Raw genomic sequence first — 19,772 nt, 5'->3', positions numbered from 1 at the left:
TGTGCTCAAGAAACACACCATCTAGCCATGTGATAAGATACACACTTTGTCTCCATCTTTGTTCCACACACTCCTCTTGCTGTGTTATTTGTACACCTACGGCTATATTTTGGAACGCAACAGACTTTGTATTCCTTCATTTTACTACGCATGCACCAAGGCTGATATCTTTTCTGTGATACAGTGAAAAGCATTGTGTCAATTTGAACAGGATCTATTTTCTTTTCAATGTATATTATATTAATTTTAGCACATGTTATATCAATTTTCATCATATTCATTACATACATGTTCCAATTGTCTCACATTAATTATAACGTGTCATTCATTTCAAGGAATGGCATGTTCATTTTAATATTCGTCATATTAATTTCAACTCATCTCATATTCACTTAAGCATGTTATATTCATTTCAAAATAGCTTTAATTTATTCCAACCTGTCTCATTTTCACTTCCATGTGTGTTATATTCATTTCAAGGCGAGTCATGCGCATTTCAATAAGTAAATCCATTTTAGGTGTCTTTTTTTAGTGTGTATTATTCTAATATCAAAATATAATATATTAATTTTAACATCTGTCATATTCATTTCAATTACAATTATATAAATATCAGTGAATCATATTCCCTTCATAGTGTCATATTCCTCTTGGCACTTGCCAGGCATTCCAGAGAATGTCATATTCTGTTTTCGGTGCATGTCAATTTCATTTCAGTGCTTACTTTATTATTTTTAGTATGGGCCACGTTTATTTCAGTATACTTGCTATATATTACAGTGTATGGTGTGTTCATTCAGCAAATGTTTTATTAATTTCTTTATCTAGTATTTTCATTTTGCTGTGAATCGTATTTGCTTTGCTATTTTTCTGTCATGTATTATATTTATTTTGAGACATTCTTTCTGGTATGTGGTATACTAATGTTGTGGGCTATGCAATAAGTGCCATATTTGTTGTTCTTTAATTGTAATTTTGACACAAATGGCTTCCCAAACACTGTGTATTTTCAATCAAATCTAATTTACGTGTCAGAACCCGAGAGAAACTTTGCTCCGATTAACATTATCATGCTACCCACAACATAAAAGCCCAAAGGCAAACTGCAGAATATACTGTTGCCACCATTTCCATTAGAAGGTGGCTCAGATGTTTCCCAGTCCATTGACTTCAACACTGCTTTCTTCCACCTTGCATAGCGAAATTCACTTTCTTCTGGGTTGATTTGTGGTTCGAATTGTTCACAGGTCACCGCGGTTAAATTCTTTGGATCGAGGCTCCAGACCCCAACACCTTCTGCGGCCCCAGCAGCCATAGCAGCTCCTAAGGCTGTTGTTTCTGGCATTGATGGCTTAACCACTGGAATGCAGAGAATATCAGCCTGAAGCTGCATTAGTATCTTGTTGCTGGTCATTCCACCATCAACTTTTAGCTGGCTCAAAGGAATTCCACAGTCCTTGTTCATTGCATCCAAGATCTCTCGGGTCTGGAAGCAGACGGCCTCCAATGCTGCAAATGCGATGTGATTTCTATTCGTGAACTGAGTGAGGCCACAAATGATGCCTCTTGCACTCGGCTCCCAGTATGGGGCATATAACCCAGAGAATGCCGGGACAAAGTAGCAGCCATAGGAGGTTCCACCTTCAGAAGCTAGTCTTTCTACTTCCTCGATTGACTTCACAATGCCAAGGTTATCTCTCAACCAACGCACAACAGCACCGGCAATGGCAACAGATCCCTCAAGGGCGTAGAAGGCAGGCTTATCCCTACCCAGTTTGTAGGCCACCGTTGTAAGCAGACCATGCTCAGATACAACAGACTTTTGCCCAGTATTACACAGCAAGAAACAGCCAGTTCCATATGTGTTTTTGGCTTGCCCTTCATGGAAACACATTTGTCCCACTAAGGCTGCTGACTGATCACCCAAGCAACCAGATATGGGTACACCAGTTAGTGCTCCTGATTTCATGTGTCCATAGATCTCTGAAGAACTCCTTACTTTTGGAAGCAAATCCTTAGGAATATCAAAAAACTTGCAGAGTTCGCTATCCCATTCCAATGTGTGGATGTTAAACAGCATTGTCCGACTGGCATTGGTCACATCAGTGCAGTGTACTCCACCGTTCTTTCCACCCGTTATACTCCAGATAAGCCATGTGTCGATGGTGCCAAACATTGCTCGACCTTCAGCCACAGCTTTTCGGATGTCTTCCACATTGTCCAGGAGCCACCGCAGCTTCACAGCACTGAAGTAAGTGCTGAGAGGAAGGCCAGACCTGCACTTGAAAAAGTTTTTATCATTCCCTGGTATTTGTTTCAGGAGCCTCTCAACTGTAGACTGAGTTCTCAGATCCAGCCACACAATTGCATTGTAAAGCGGTTCTCCTGTTGTTTTATCCCACACAACGGTTGTTTCTCTTTGATTGCTCACACCAATTGCTTTAATGTTGCTGATGCTGATACCCAGCTGAGTCAGTTTGTCACATGTCTTTTCTAAACATTCATTAACGGATTGCAAAATTTCTTTTGCATCCTGTTCAACCCACCCTTCTTTTGGAAATTTCTGCTTTATTTCCACCTGGTGATGGCTCAGTAGTTCAGCTGTTTTCGCATTGAAGACCAAGAATCGAGTGGAACTAGTGCCTTGGTCAATAGCCCCGACCAGTGGCCCGAGGGCGATTCTATCTGAAGCTGCCATGGACTACAGCAAAACCTTCCCCGTGTACCTTTCTCTTTGTTGTCTCAGCGTCGTTCCTACTGCAGTCACCTCACTCTGTGATTGTGTGATTTTTGTCTCCTGTTACCCAACAAGCACTATCCTCTGTTGTGCTAACCTCTACCACCCCACCCTTTCTTACCTGCTCCCCACTAACACATAGTCACACTAAATTTATAACCAACGATCTCCTAATATGCAGTACAGGAGCCTGTTTTCCACTTTTTTTGTTGTAAATTGGATGACTCTTTCAGCCGAAGACACCTGTCTTAGTGATGGAATCTGTTCTTCAGTTCTTTTGTGGCTTTGCTTACACCCGGGTAACCTTTCATTCCCAGATTATTCATACATTTTCTGGATTCTAGATCCTCTACTGGTGAGGTTCAGATATACATCAGTGGTATAAATTCACTCCTAGGTGGTTGTTAATTCTTCATCACGCATAGATTCTTGAATACCGTCTACAGTATTTCACTTAGTTCCAGCGCAGCATGTTCATTGTATTGATTCTGGGGATGAATTGCCCTCTGACACTTTTGTGCTTGCTTCCACCACCTGGAGAATTAAAAATAGATATTATATTTCTAAATCTAAGATAACACATAGAACAAAATTACATCTGTGTGAATACAGAATATACCGTATTTTAACAGTGATCGTGCAATCAATATAAATAAAAAAACTTAGAAGGGCAGTTCCAAATGATCTATCAGGTTTTTAAAGGCTCCACAATCTTAATAGATGTTTGTGGTTTGAAGAGGTGACCTAAGGGAAACACATGCTGGCTGGAGTATTTAATTTGAAGTTATACTTTAATCTTTTTTTCATGATTGAAAATAATCATGAAAGAACCTTACACATTACAAATCAATAAAATACGATCAGTTCATGAAATATTATACAAATAGAGTCATGCATATTAAAACAGCATCTTTTCTCCAATATGCAAGCAGAGATTTAAGAAAGTTACCCACCGAATAGCATATTGAAGGGTTGTTTAATGTCCGTAAGAAATAAAATGCAGGTTTCCATTTAGTAAATATATAATTCTTTAAGAACAGGCATTACAAATGACACATACAAGACTGATAACGTTTACAAAAAAGCAAAAGGTGCAACAAGGTTTGAGTTGAAGATTCATTGCATGGACAAACTAATACAGTGGGTGAATCATATTGTCCCAAGGGAAAATTGAGGAGGTAAAGGATGGTCACTAAATGGAATCTCGCTAAGAGTCCTTTCCTATGAGTTTAAAAACCAGTCCAGATGTGGCTCCATATGCCTTGTGCTCTTGGTTATAAAATAATCCCTTATGGAGTATATTTGGAATTCTGCACCCTCTCGGATGGAGTTTATGTGCTTCCTAAAACATTCTTTAACTGAGGAGTTCTCCCTCTTCGTAACTATATTGAGGCTGGTAAATAACTCAAGTCTTCCGAGGGCATTAGCAGTATGCTGTATATGGTGAAGCCAAAGTGTAGTATGGTCAAAGGCATGCAAGACTATCCTGTATAATCTTTTGAATGGAAGTAGTTTGAGTATTCAAGCAGACAGACAAGCAGTGTAACACTCAAGCCATTTTTATGAGAGCTTTTACATACCTAGCCCAAATCCTCATGCAGGAAGTAGTTGGGGGTGTTGGGCTGTTGCCCTAATAGATGCCTGCAGAAGGGGTTCTCTTCCCCTTGCATATTACTTATAGCAAGATAGCCCACAACCCTGCCCAATGAGTTAAAATGGGTAGACACCTCAGGTTATAAATTTCTATAAGGGTTTGATTGGCCTGTCACCAATATTGTTGCAAAGCAGAAAAGAGTACCAACTGAATAACGTTTGCTGCCTAGTAGATGGGCATGACTGTAGCTACGTATGAAAAATGGCTAACCTTCTCCATTCTCTTACCCTTGATATTAAAATTCTTGATTTAAAACGTTTTGGGCCACTGGCCATATGAAATGTTTCTTCTAGATTGATACCAAGGTCAAGATTATCCATGCACATTATATACATTTGTCGATTAGGACTTTAGTCTGTCGGCGTCAACAACATTAGCACTGCATCATCAGCGTACATAAGGGTGGGTATAAGGGTAGAATTTACTTTTGACATGCCTTGTCCTTGTGCAATTAGAAGGGGATAAATGTTGTTCATGTACAGCAGGAACATGATGAGTACCATAACACACCCTTGTCTGACCCTCGATTCAGGGATAATGACCGTGTACATTCATTCCTCCTCAAAATCTCATAGAAGCTGAAACACCTATGTGAAGAGCATAAAGGAACTCGGGTTTAGTCAAGTCAATACCTATATCAGTGAGCCGGCCCCAAAGTTTTGAATTGTTTACTCAACCAAAGGCGGAGCTTAAATCCATTAATGACAGATAAAGGGGGCTCCTTTCACAGCAGTATATTTGCTAATTAGCATATGGAGATTGTGAGAAAGTAGCCTCTTTCTAGCATGGTTACCCCCATTTTTGGCCTGTTTGTCAGTGTGTTTGAGTGTGGTACTGGGATCCTGCTAACCAGGACCCGAGTGCCTATGGTTTTTGGCCTGTTTGTCAGTGTGTTTAACTGTCACTGGGATCCTGCTAACCAGGACCCCAGTGCTTATGCTCTCTCCCCTTTAAATGTGGTTGTTGGATACTGTTAACACAGTATTCCATTCACAATTGGCATACTGATGCCCCCTTGTAAGTCCCTAGTATATGGTACCTAGGTACCCAGGGCATTGGGGCTCCAGGGGATGCCTATGGGCTGCAGCATTACTTTTGCCACCCATAGGGAGCCCATGCAAAGGCTTCTATATGACTGCCAAAGCAGTCTGTGTGAAATGGTCCATGCACAATTTCAGAGCCATTTACACCGCACAAGGTCACTTATAAGTCACCTATATGCCAGGCCTTCCAACCCTGAAGGCTGGGTGCAAAGTACCTGTGTGTGAGGGCACCCCTGCACTATCAGAGGTGCCCCCACGTCGTGCAGGGCCATTTTCCCAGACTTTGTGAGTACGGGGACGCCATTTTAAGCGTGCACTGGACATAGGTCAATACCTATGTCCAGCTTCACAATGGTAACCCTGATTATGGCCATGTAAAGTGTCTAACACCTGGGAATTGTACCCCAATACTGATTCCAGTATTGGTATTACAATTCCATGCACTCTGTGGGCTCCACAGTGGACCCCCAGTACTGCCATACCAGCCTTCTGAGGATTTCCAGGCAGCCCCAGCTGCTGCCGCCTCACAGACAGGTTTTTGCCCTCCTGTTCCTCAAGCACCTCGAGCCCAGGAAGGCAGAACAAACAGCCGCTGAATTCTGTATGGTGTGATGTCTCTCCAGGAGGTGTGTGGTGGTTCCTACGTGGAGTACGTTGTTGTAGTCCAGCAGGATGATGACTAGGGCTTCAGTGACAGTCTTGAAGATCTTACGGAGCATGCAGAGGGTGAGGAAGAAGGCAGAAGAGACTGTATTGATCTGGCTTTTCATGGTGAGCTTGCAATCAAGTCTTCAGTGTACAGAATACAATTAAAATATTGTAATGATAAGATTAAGACAATGCAGTTTTCAGGATAGCAAACATTATAAAAGTAGGTAAAAGGCAAACCGAGAAAAAAGTAAGTAATAACCTAATGGCAGAAGAAGGACTGTGGACCAATCATCCACTGTAATGCACCCATTGAGACCACATCCTGGGTTAGGTACCATTCTATTTGAGCAAGTCTCAAATTCTGCTAAACAGCCATGTAAACTAATAACAATATTCCAGGAGGAGGGACTGTTATCAGACCTTCTACTAGTCATTTCAGAGGGAGGTACTTGTCAGCTGACCCTGCTGCTTCTGATTGGCCTGCACACGTTACAAGTGAGTATTGACATGGTTTCTGATTTGTATGTTTTTGCTACAAATAGCTTAGGCTGTCTGTTGGCAGTACCTATTGTTTCCAATGCATTACGTGTTCTTACGAATGAGCTTTGGGTCAGCCCCTTGTTCATGGTTGAATGGCTTTGTTATCTGTCTTAATTCCTTGCTCCTGTTTTGATGGCTTTCCTCCATATACTTGTGTTTGTCCTATCAATGTGCACTCCAGTCTCACAGAGTTTTGAATGGATGATGAAGTCTTAGACTGATGAAGTCAGATCTTGCTTTGCAAGACCGAAGAGGGACTATTTCCTCTCCGTTTCACTCCCTGCCTTCCTGTTCTACACCTTCCTTCCCATCAGCAACAGACTTCCTCTTGCTCTCCAGCTACTAGTATTTTTCTAACTTTCAGCGACCCACTGTCCTATCAGCAGGCAGGCATTTTAAAATGTTTTCCTGACACACACACACACACACGTGTATCGTGAAGGTAAATAAAAAATTGCAACATTATAGCTTTCCCCAGTAGAAATGTCAAAATTAAACCACACTGAGATACTCACCATGCCTACACTGTGGTATGTGTCAAATCTATTATTTAAAGCATTAATAAATTACATTTAAAGATGACTGCCTCTTATGCATGCGCGCACTAGCGGCCATATTGATGACCTGGTTTGAGTCGCTCTTGCACCAGCCACCGTGGTGCAGGAGCGATGCAAACCATAAGTGAGATTTATGAAGCCATGCAAGACCACCTTGTGTGTAGCACTGCATTGCTTCATGAATCTTGAGTAATGCAACACAACACAAATCTGCACCAGGGAGGCATTTCCATGAGTGCTGTGTGGGTGTTCCCACGCAACATCCATGAATTTTGACACATTCTCATATTTACAGAAACTTGTAAGCCTGGTAATGTGCCAAAGCGTTATCCCTCCCCAGGAGAGGCGTAGCAAGGAGAGACATCTTTATTTCTCCTTTTTTTACCTCTTTCTATGAGTGCTGCGCTGTGCAGCACTCATAGAAAGAGGAAAACGCTTGTAAGATTTGTTTTTGTGCAGGAAGGTTTACCTTTTTACACAAAAACAATCCTGCATGCAACTCAGGCACCATGGTACAAGGATGCCTGTGTTGGTGCTTGTAGGAGGTTGGCCTGGCTTATAGTGGGTACCAAGGGTACTTACACCTTGTGCCAAGTCCAGTTATCCCTTATTAGTAGATTAGTAGTGTTCTAGCAGCTTAGGCTGATAGAGGTAGCTATAGCAGAGCAGCTTAGGCAGAACTAGGAGACATGCAAAGCTCCTACTATACCACTTATATCATATAGCACTATGGGCCTCATTACAACCCTGGCGGTCAAAGACCGCAAGGGCTGTTTTGTCGATTGCACCGCTGTTGGACTTTTGCTTATGCAGGGTCATCCCCAGTCTTTTTGCCTCCTGCCTCCTATTTTTTCTGACCTGTTGCTGTTGGCTTTTCAACTCCGAGCACTTTACCACTGCTAACCAGTGCTAAAGTGCATATGCTCTCCGTGTAAATTGTATGTAATTGGTTTATCCATGATTGCCATATTTGATTTACTAGTAAGTCCCTAGTAAGGTGCACTAGAGGTGCCAGGGCCTGTAAATCAAATGCTACTAGTGGGCCTGCAGCACTGGTTGTGCCACTCACACAAGTAACCCTGTAATCATGTCTCAGACCTGCCACTGCAGTGTCTGTGTGTGTATTTTTGCACTGTAAATTCGACTTGGCAAGTGTACCCACTTGCCAGGCCTAAACCTTCCCTTTTCTTACATGTAAGGCACCCCTAAGGTAGGCCCTAGGTAGCCCCAAGGGCAGGGTGCAGTGTATGGATAAGGTAGGACATATAGTAATGTGGTTTATATGTCCTGACAGTGAAATACTGCCAACTTCGTTTTTCACTGTTGCAAGGCCTGTCTCTCTCATAGGATAATATGGGGGCTACCTTTAAATATGATTAAAGCGTGGATTCCCCTAGAGAGTAGATGGACATGTGGAGTTTGGGGTCCCTGAACTCACAATTTAAAAATACATCTTTAGTAAAGTTGATTTTGAGATTGTGCGTTTGAAAATGCCACTTTTAGAAAGTGAGCATTTTCTTGCTTAAACCATTCTGTGACTCTGCCGTGTTTGTGGATTCCCTGTCTGGGTCAGTTTGACAGTTGGTTGTTTTTCACCTCACACCAGACAGTGACACAAAGGGAGCTGGGGTGTAACCTGCATTTCCTGATTAGCCATCTCTGCTAGGAGGGAGGGGTGGAGTGGTCACTCTCATCTGAAAGGACTGTGCCTGCCTCTGACAATGCCGGCTCCAACCCCCTGGTGTGTGTCTGAGGCCTTGCCTGGGCAAGGCAGGATTTCGCAGGTAGGTGTGAGTCCCCTTTGAAGAACGGTGACTTCAAAGACTAAAATGGGTATAAGAAGGGCACCGAAATCTACAGACTTTAGAAACACTTCTGGAACCAAGAGGAACCTCTGCCTGGAGAAGAGCTTCAGAGCGGAGGAAGAAGTGCTGCCCTGCCTGTGACTGTGCTTTGTGGAGCTTTCTTGCAGTGCTGCTTCTGCCAGAGTAAGAGGGCAAAGACTGGACTTTGTGTGCCTTCCATCTTGTGAAGAAATCTCCCAGGGGATTGATTTAGAGCTTGCCTCCTGTTGTTTGAAGTCTCAGGGACAGCAAAGACTTCTCTCTGCCAGCACCTGGAGTCTCTGGAGAGACTCCTGCTCTGACAAGTGGTGCCCTATCCAGTCCCTGGGCCCTTGAAAGGAAAGCTGGTTGGAAATCCAAGGAAATCGACTTCGGCTGACTCCGGACCGACGCTGCTGCTGAATCCGGTAACGTCGCCTGCACCCGAGGCCGTGAGCTTCGCTGGAACGCGACGCTCTTCGCAGGCCCGACGCCGCAGCAGCCCAGCTGAAGTCCGCGACTCCGTGGAAGTCACCGCACCACGTCGTGACCGACGCCGCGAAGTGCACGGATTCAACGTTTCACACAGACGCCGCAATTCCCGACTTCGTGCATCGGCTTGTTTTCACTCTTCACCAAAGGTACTGTACTTGGGGGTCTACACAACTCCGTGTCCGGCGCCGCTGGTGTCGGCTTGTTGGGAACGACTCCGTCACGACGCCGTGTTAACATCTCATCGAAGCATTTTTGTTTCTAAGCGCTATTTTTGAGTTTAATCTCTAAAAATTCCTAACTTGACTTGTGTATGTCGGATTTTTGTCATTTTGGTCTTGTTTTGTTTAGATAAATATTTCCTATTTTTCTAAACTGGTGTTGTGTCATTTTCTAGTGTTTTCATTGAGTTACTGTGTGTGTTGGTACAAATACTTTACACCTAGCACTCTGAGGTTAAGCCCACTGCTCTGCCAAGCTACCAAGGGGGTAAGCAGGGGTTAGCTGAGGGTGATTCTCTTTTACCCTGACTAGAGTGAGGGTCCTTGCTTGAACAGGGGGTAACCTGACTGTCAACCAAAGGCCCCATTTCTAACAACCGCCAACAGGCTGGCGGTGCAATCCTGGGTATTACGACCGCGGCGGAAGCGCTGCGGTCGCACCGCCGGGACCGGCGGTTTTCCGCCACAGTGGTCCCAGCGGATTTAATCCTCCAGCAGCGCTGCCCAGGGGATTACGAGTCCCCCTTCCGCCAGCCTTTTCATGGCAGTAGGAACCTCCATGAAAAGGCTGGCGGAAAGGGGAGTCACTGGGCCCCCTGGCACAGCCCCATGGAGCTTTTGCGCAATGGGTGTAACTGCACCCGTCGCACCGCTGGCTCCATATGGAGCAGGCTCCCGTGTTGCGGCCGACATCCCAGCTGGTTTCCGCCCGCCGGCCTAGCTGGGATGTTGTAATGGCCACCCCGGAAAGTGCGGCCGCGCGGCGGTTGCCGCCCGCCAAAGTTGTAATGAGGGCCTATATCACAAGAATCACAATACTCAGTGTTACTAAAAATAAAGGTACTTTAGTTTAGTGACAGCGTGCCAAAAATATCACAAAGGATATACTCCCTTAGGAGGTAAGTAAAATACACAAAATATACATACAAACCAAAATCAGATAAGTAAACAGTTAGAAAAGTAGTGCAAACACTGTAGAATACAATAGGATGCAATAGGCCTAGGGGCAACACAACCCATATACTCTGAAAGTGGAATGCAAACCACGAAGGGGCCCCAGGCCTAGTTTAGTGTGTAGAGGGTCGCTGGGAGTGTAAGAAAACACTAAGGGTGTCCAAGATACCCCACCCCAAGACCCTGAAAAATAGGGGTAAAGTTACCCTACTTCCCCAGAAACACACTAAATTCGTGATAGGAGATCCTGTAAAGACAACAACTGACTGCAAAGCACTGAAGATGGACTCCTGGACCTGAGGACCTGTAAAGGAAGGAGACCAAGTCCAAGAGTCACATAAGTGTCCAGGGGGGCAGGAGCCCACTAAACCCCTGATGAAGGTGCAAAAGGGTTGCCTCTGGGTGGAAGAAGCTAAAGATTCTGCAACAACGAAAGGTGCCAGGAACTTCACCTTTGCACAGAAAATGTCCCACGACGTGCTGGAGAATGCAGAGTTGTTTCCACGCAGAAAGATGGCAAACAAGCCTTGCTAGCTGCAAAGGTCACGGTTCAAGAAAAAGGGTGCTGCCCGGGCCCAGGAAGGACCAGGAGGTCGCCACTTGGACGAGGAGACATAGGGGGCACTCAGCAATACAGAGAGCCTACGCAGAAGCAGGCAGCACCCGCACAAGCACTTGAACAGGGGTTCAAGAAATCTGAGCACAGCGGTCATCTCAACACTACAAAGGAGGGTCCCATGAAGCCAGAGATCAACTCAGCAAGTTGGGCAATGCAGGATGGAGTACTGGGGACCCAGGGTGTACTGTGCATGAAGGAATCCTTGCAAGAGTGCACAGAAGCCCTAGCAGCTGCAGTTCATGCAGTACACAGGATTACTGTCTGGCGTGGGGAGGCAAGGACTTACCTCCACCAAATTTGGACAGAAGGACCACTGGACTGTCAGGGTCACTTGGATCCAGCTCCGGTGTTCCAGGGACCACGCTCGTCATGATGAGAAGGGACCCAGAGGATCGGTGAAGCAGAAGTTTGGTGCCTGAGGTAGCAGGGGGAAGACTCCGTCAACCCACGTGAGATTTCTTCTTGGCTTCCAGTGCAGGGTGAAGGCAGACAGCCCTCAGAGCATGCACCACCAGGAAACAGTCAAGAAAGCCGGCAGGATTAGGCGCTACAATGTCGCTGGTGGTCTTCTTGCTACTTTGTTGCAGTTTTGCAGGCGTCCTGGAGCAGTCAGCGGTCGATCCTTGGCAGAAGTCGAAGAGGGAGATGCAGAGGAACTCTGGTGAATTCTTGCAGGTTGTTATCTGAAGAGAAACCCACAGGAGAGACCCTGAATAGCCCTCAGAGGAGGATCGGCAACCTAGAGAGGTAAGCACCTATCAGGAGGGGCCTCTGACGTCACCTGCTGGCACTGGCCACTCAGAGCTCTCCATTGTGCCCTCACACCTCTGCATTCAAGATGGCAGAGGTCTGGGACACACTGGAGCTCTGGGCACCGCCCCTGGGGTGGTAATGGACTGGGGAGTGGTCACTCCCCTTTCCTTTGTCCAGTTTCACGCCAGAGCAGGGGCTGGGGGATGCCTGAACCAGTGTAGACTGGCTTATGCAAGGAGGACACCATCTGTGCCCTTCAAAGCATTTCCAGAGGCTGGGGAGGCTACTTCTCCCCAGCCCTGCACACCTATTTCCAAAGGGAGAGGGTGTAACATCCTCTTTCTGAGGAAATTCTTTGTTCTGCCTTCCTGGGAATCGGCTGCCCAGACCCCAGGAGGGCAGAAGCTTGTCTGTGGATTGGCAGCAGCAGCAGCTGCAGTGGAAACCCCAGAGAGCCGGTTTGGCAGTACCCGGGGTCCATGCTGGAGCCCTGGGGATGCATGGGATTGTCACCCCAATACCAGATTTGGCATGGAGGGACAATTCCATGATCTTAGACATGTTACATGGCCTTATTCGGAGTTACCATTGTGAAGCTAAATATAGGTATTGACCTATATGTAGTGCACGCGTGTAATGGTGTCCCTGCACTCAGAAAGTCTGGGAAAATTGTCCTGAACTATGTGGGGGCACCTCGGCTAGTGCCAGGGTGCCCTCACACTTAGTAACTTTGCCCCTAACCTTCAATAAGTGAGGGTTAGACATACAGGTGACTTATAAGTTACTTAAGTGTAAAATGGACGTGGACGTTATTTCACTCAGGCTGCAGTGGCAGGCCTGTGTAAGAATTGTCTGAGCTCCCTATGGGTGGCAAAAGAAATGCTGCAGCCCATAGGGATCACCTGGAACCCCAATACCCTGGGTACCTAGGTACCATATACTAGGGAATTATATGGGTGTTCCAGTGTGCCAATTGAAATTGGTAAAAGTGGTCACTAGCCTGCAGTGACAAGTTTAAAAGCAGAGAGAGCATAACCACTGAGGTTCTGGTTAGCAGAGCCTCAGTGACACAGTTAGGCATCACACAGGGAACACATACAGGGCACATACTATGAGCACTGGGGTCCTGCCTGGCAGGATCCCAGTGACACAGGGGCTAAAACATACATACATACAGTGAAAATGGGGGTAACATGCCTGGTAAAATGGTGCTTTCTTACAGTGCTTGGCAGCCCATTGTGCGCCAGTGGAGGAGGAAAGGACACAAATGCACCGTATGCCTTAAATAAGGAGCAATCTTGCCCTTTCCCTGACATGCAGTGCAGCGTGGCAAGGTGAGTTTGCTGTGCTGCACTGGGTGACGTGACCATAAATGTGGCCCTAAGTGTCTTTCCATGTATTTTGGTAAAACATCAGATTCATGGCCGAGGTTAACCAGAAGACCACCTAGCAGCAGCATCAGCAGCACGGCTGGAGTTAGGAGACTGCGCCAGCCCCATCATTCTATATCTGCATTACTCCTGTTATTCACAGATGAACACCGTATGTGGGTCTGTCGGTCTGGCTGGGAGGGAGGATGGTAGACCTTGCTGCATAAGTAGGAGCAGTGAGTGGCTGCTGGGACGCCGCTTGGTGGATGAGTAGGACAGAGCTTCTGCTATGAATATAATTATTTGCAATAAGACTTTTCCTTTGAGCCCCACATGATTTTGACTCCTCTCAGCACCGCAGAATGGCAAGATAGCTGCACGTACCAAGACACATCTTGCAAATATCACCCAACTCAAGCATGAAGAGCAGTTAATGATGCACCCGTGCAGCCATACGTCGACGCAGAATTTGCACTGTTATTAGCATATACAAATGATGGAGGAAACTTTTAAAGAAGAATGCTTGAGACCTGATTCAAACAAGAAGTGCTGAAAAAGTACAGCCTTTACTTTGAAAACAGGTAGAAAAGTGGCTGAAGGGTTGGGTTCCTTCAAATGTCTCAATCTCTTCTCTTGCACAGAGGCCTACAAAGGTCTCCTCCTGTGTTACAACTGAAAGCAGCTGAGAATGGGCCTAATTCAAAAAGTTAAACTTACACCAGAAGTTTAAGTTTAGATCAAAACTCTAAACTTAGACCTAAAGTCTAACTACTCGTAGTAAAGTTAGACTTTTGGTCTAACTTTACAATTTTGGTCCAAGTTTAGACCAACAGTGTAAACTTAGACCAAAAGTCTAACTCTACTATGAGTAAAGTTAGACTTTTGGTCTAAGTTTAGATTTTTGGTCTAAATTTAGGGCCAGATTTACAACAAACTGGTGCAGCACTGTGCTGTGACAAAATCAGCAGCATCGCACTGCACCAGTTTTGAAACGCAAGGTTGTGCCACATTTACAAGAATACGGTACACCGCTGTGTTTCCCCCTGTGCCGGTGCTAAATTTAGCTGCCAGCTTCAATGCAGGCATCCTTGCACCATAGTGCAGGGGTGTCTGCGTTGAGGGGATAGATTGTTTTTGTGCAGGAAGGGGTCCCTTCCTGCACATAAACAATCCTTCATGGCGGTTTTGCTCTTTCTATGTGTGCTGCAGAATTCAGCACACATAGAAAAACCAAAAACGAGGAGAAATGAAAGCATTTCTCCTCGTTGGGCCATGCTAACACCACCCCTTGATTGGCGTTAGTTTTTGGCGCTGCACAGATTTACAAATTCTTGTAAATCTGGGGCAGCATCAAAAGCAATGAGTGTTGCGGTGGAATGGGGTTTGTAAATATGACCCTCAGACTTTTAGTCTAAGTTTACCTTTGTGAATCAATATGTTTAAGTTGGGTCAATGAACCATATTATTTTCATATTATCTCTCGGAGAATCTTTTCCTTGTAAGGCCCTAAATTACCAGTGTCTTCGCTTAAGTCTTTAACCACTGTGAATACATAGGCAGCTCTCTCTCAACCCACGAGAAACCTTTAATGTGCATCATCCCGAGCCTGGACCACATTCCTTTTCTTTACAGTATGAATAGTATCCTGTGAAATGTCCACTTCCAGAGTCAGTTGTGGGAACATGTGTATCCTAAATGTGTGGAACTAATTCTGTGTTTAATGTATGAAGCTCTGGATTTTGAAGATTGTTCTCCAAGAGATTTGCTTTCTTGCTGTGCCCAAGAAATATTGATTTGTAAGAAATTATTACATGTGTGTGAATTGCTTTTGGTGCCTGTTATCATTACGTAACCTATGGGGCCGGAAAAAAAATTCAGAAGGCAAACTGGTCTGCTTATGGTAGCAAAACCAAGATCCATTGACTTTGCCAATGCTTGTTGTGTTTAATGAGTATGGCTGAGGCTTCTCTTCTTGAATAGAATAGGTGTGAGGATGACTCATTCTGCAATAACTTCTGCTTTCGCGGTCGCAAATGAAATTGCATAGAGTTGCGAGTCGCAAATAGGAAGGGAACACCCCCGACTCGCAAAATGCATTTCTGCATCGCGGAGAGGCTTTTGCGCCTCGCAAACGGCATTTTTCGCCGTTTGCGAGGCGCAAATCCTTTCCTACATCTGGCCCTTAGTGTGGGTGTGGAGTTTGAATTGTGTTTGTTTGTGTCTGGGGAGCCAGGCGAGCTCCTTCGGGTGTGGTGTGAGGTGAGTGTGGCGTCACACGTTGAGAGTGATTCTCGCCTCCTTGGTCTGAATGGTCTGTAGAGTTCTCATGAGTTAATTGAAAAAAAGATACCTAGGCTGCAAACGAATCTTTGATTTGCAGCCTTATTTAGCTCTTGGTGGACAAGTTACTCCGTCACAACAGCGACGGATATATCCGTCTGCCGAAATATAAATTCCATTATATCTATGGGGTTTATATTTCAGCAGACGGGATATCTGTTACATTGTGATCGAGTAACTCGTCTGCCAAGATTTACGTCAGGCCCTTAGTTGCAGAAAAAAGATGATCCTGAATTGAATCCCAAGACTACACCTCATCTCTCCTTTGTTCCTCTTGCAACCTCACAGCTGTCTGCAAATAAAGTTCCATCCTCTCTTCACTTCAAGACCTGTGTGAGCTTCTTGGATAAATGACTGACAAGTAGAGATGAAAAGACAATCTGAGGCTTTCAAACCTTCCACCCTCACTATCCTGATCTATGGAGATTACATAACTGGTGAGGTTTTCTGGCCAGATAATGCAACAACATGCCCTTCTTATCCATAAAGTCTCTTATCCGACCCAAATCATTATCATCACAGTTTCCAGGTGTTTGCGTGTGACCCTTCTTAACAACTTTTAATGTATTAATATTTGTCATCTTTTGGCACTGCTGGGACTGAACCGGCTGTCTACGATGTTCTCAAGATAACTCAAGCCCTTGCCATGCACTGCTACTGACCCCACAAATTATGGCACTCATGACATCTTTGATTACATCATTGATAGTATCAATGTAATATTTGCAGTAAAATGTTTGACGAAAAAACTGTGCCTGGTGGAGGCACGAGTTATAGTTATCTTAGGGCACGAGTTATAGTTACCTGAGATAACTCTAGCTATAACTGGTGAATTTCTATGGTTTCGTACGTTTAAAATGTGAGCCTACCTATAACCTCCCTGCAACCTTTGTTTTTTTAAGTGAATACATATAAAAGTAGGATTGTGGCCAGAGATGTCCACTGATCATGGCACAGCTAGCCAGAAGGATCGCGGCCTCAGTCTTGAGCTGGGTACTTGTCTATACTGAATTCTCATTGGCTGAAGACAAAAGAACAAGGCAACGGGTATTGCAACAATGATTTATGCTCTGTATGAAAGTGTGTTTCCCTGTGCAGTGTAGGTGTAGGTGTAGGTGGAGGAGAGAGAAGAACCCTTGGCCACTCTATCAGATGCTTATTTTCCCTGTACTGTTTTGAGATTCTACAGAATCTTTTGAACCTCTCTTTATGGGACCTTCTATGACTATGATTTTGACCTTAGCTTCACGCTCCTTAAATCTCGATCTTTCCTTTAAGACATTGGACACTTCATGAGTTCTACTAACTTGAAATTCAGGTCCTGTTCTTTGGAAAATGGTTCATTCCTTCATGGAACACACTCAATGCATTGCTGGATTATTTGATCTAACCAAACCTTTTTATGACATTTCTGTAAGCTGGCTAAAGACGTTTTCACTTATTTAATAAAACAACAAAAGAAATTTACTAATCTCTTAAATGAGAATAAAGTCTTAAAACGTCATCAAACTCTCATTATTGATGGAAAATCTTATAATGGAATTGAATGTATTGATTACTTTGATGTAGCGCTTTGATCAAAACACATGCCCAAGATCCATCACCTGAGAGGAGAAATCGGCGCAGAAACTCTCCCTGATCCTGTAAGTGAAGGTAACTGAAAGGTTGCACAATATTTATTAAATTTTGACCCAACTCTGCGCTATCACTAGCAATGCTCCCATTGAGGATGTCAATGGAAATACCAAAGGTGAGTCAACATTGTGCATTGTTAGGGTTAAAAGAAAGCATTACCATGTACAACAAACTGTATGTGCTGGCTGGCCAAAGAGGGCATGCAGTGATGGAGCGACTGAGTCACGGTGGACTCAGTGATTCACTAAATAAAGGAAAGTGCAGTCAAGGGGAACACGTGTGGCTTGACCTGCTCTTCTGAGAATGGTCCAGATGGGGCCAGGTGGAGCCAGTAAGGCATAAAGAGTCAGTTCATCAGCTTGCACTACATCAGGGTCTGTTGGAGGGAACTATCCAGGTTTCAGTTGTCCTCTGTTGATACTTACCCTTCGGATGTTTGTGTCAAGGGCGTGAGAGCTCTTGTCTTTGTCTCTGGCTCCTGATAGGCACTCCGTGCACTTGGGTTTGTGTAGGTTCTTGTCTGGTGATCTCTGGCTCTGATTCTTTCAGGCCAAGTACCTGTTCACGGTTTACATCACTTCCTCTTCCTATTTCCTGATACTAAAAAGAAACATGAATACACATGATTAGACATGAATTAAATGAAAACAGAAGAACTTAAGATGAACAAAAGCAAAGCAGCCAACAGAAGACAAACTCCAGGTACTGTTTGCTAAAGTGGGTTGTTCCACTTGACTTGACCAATGAGTCACAAAGAACAATACAATTTTAAGCCAAAAGTGACCACAAGGAGCAGTTCTTCACCAGCCATGAAGCAGTAGCTATGAAGCGTCACTCCAGTACTGTAGTGAGGCAGGAGTCTAAAGCAGTGCAACCAATGAGAATTGATCTTCAGTATCTCCTCACAGTGTCTACTCTCTGCACCTGTGAGAGGTGACCTTTGTACTCCAGACATAACCTATTTAAACTACAGAGGAGAGGTCAATGCATCTGCTATTCAGGTATTGCTGTAGAACCAGTGTTTTTTTAGTTTTCAGAGGGACACCAAAATCTGCACATAATTAGGTAAGATCACCTACTAAAAGATCTCACTCTTCTTCTTCAGGCCTTCAGACACTTCATTAAATTCTGATAGAAGTGGAAGAGGTGAGTGGCACAACAAGGTGGAGACTTCTCTCTTTTTCTTATCCCTCCCACACATGAACATCAATTCACCAAAATGTCTGTGGCAGCGGAAGTGACATCACACTGCATTTTACCTGTACTTTCACTCACACACTCATGCTTACACATATACACACCCTCACACATAAACACACAGTCTCTCACAAAAAACACACTCTCACCTGCAAGCATGCACACAACATACATTTAAAAGTATCTTTACTTACCTCGGCTGCCAGAGAGGCTCAGATTCCAACTAACTGTCTTCCATTTTTTATCACACTAATTGCAAATAATCTAATATTATTCACGATTAGTGTAATTGAAACATGACAACAAACCAAGGAAATCGAAGCCCCAACCAATGTCCCTTGTCTTCCTGGCACTGATTTTGCAACTTCTGAGGCCAGGGGTCGCAGAGGGAATGTCAGGGGTTGCAAGGGATGGGCAAGGGGTTGTCCTGTTGCACATTAAGCTTCTTACTTGTCCATTTGGAGCCAGGAGGGAGTAGGCAGCTCTGTGTTTGGAGGTTTGGGGGTGGCCAACACCCACGGAAGGGGTTAAGACAACACAAATCCAACGGACTGTCTTGTGAATCTGACCTACAATTCTGCATTTCACACCAAGCCAGGTCAAGAGCTCAGCATCATTTGGGCTAAAACGTAATTAATCTACAACAAATAAATTATATGACCGGCTGCTTTTCTTGTTGACTCTTGAGACTGTTGAATCTTTGCCACCCTTGTTTAGAGTCTGGTTGAGCCTTCCTGAAAGTCAAGTAAGTTTCCATTAATCATTTTTGCTGACCAGTTCACCAGCCAATCCCTGTGCACTACTGGAGACCAGGGTGTGTGGGGAATGGAGGGGCCACCCCTTTGGATCTATTGATTCTGATTAACGTTCTTTTTATTTTGCCTTAAGTTTGCATTGTATGAATAATATACACTAGTCTTCCTGTTTAGGTTGCAGTCTACCCAGACAGCTACAGATATCTTGGGGACATTCAGAAAGTTGACCTAGTAATGCATTCTGCCTGTTCCTTGTCATTGGCTTTGTGGTTTGTAACTCACACTTTCTGGCTTTCCATTTGCTAGCTTGATTTGTTTTAGACTGGCCAGCTTGATTTTGTACCTTCCCTTGCCCAAACCATATTCACAGTACCCTTCCAAGTGTTCCCTTTCTGTAAAGAGGCCTGTAATGTAAAATTTGTTATCTCGTC

At 44.5% G+C, this 19,772-nt stretch overlaps 1 protein-coding gene across 2 annotated transcripts in view; it reads right to left on the bottom strand.

Moving 5' to 3' along the window:
• Nucleotides 1-215: 215 nt before the first annotated feature.
• The window catches only part of LOC138293672 (glycerol kinase-like), a 102,851-nt gene continuing 83,294 nt past the window's right edge, over nt 216-19,772 (bottom strand). For both annotated transcript variants that reach the window (XM_069232977.1, XM_069232976.1), the window contains exons 2-3: nt 17,815-17,989; nt 216-3,271 (exon numbers count right to left, since the gene is read on the bottom strand). In XM_069232977.1, coding sequence (XP_069089078.1) covers nt 1,025-2,698 — 1,674 coding nt within the window. In that variant the 5' untranslated portion in view covers nt 2,699-3,271; nt 17,815-17,989 and the 3' untranslated portion in view covers nt 216-1,024. The remainder of the gene's footprint in view (nt 3,272-17,814; nt 17,990-19,772) is intronic.

The sequence above is a fragment of the Pleurodeles waltl genome, chromosome 4_2 (genome assembly GCF_031143425.1).
Source record: "Pleurodeles waltl isolate 20211129_DDA chromosome 4_2, aPleWal1.hap1.20221129, whole genome shotgun sequence".
Taxonomy (NCBI): domain Eukaryota; kingdom Metazoa; phylum Chordata; class Amphibia; order Caudata; family Salamandridae; genus Pleurodeles; species Pleurodeles waltl.
This window is presented reverse-complemented; position numbering and strand designations above follow the sequence as displayed.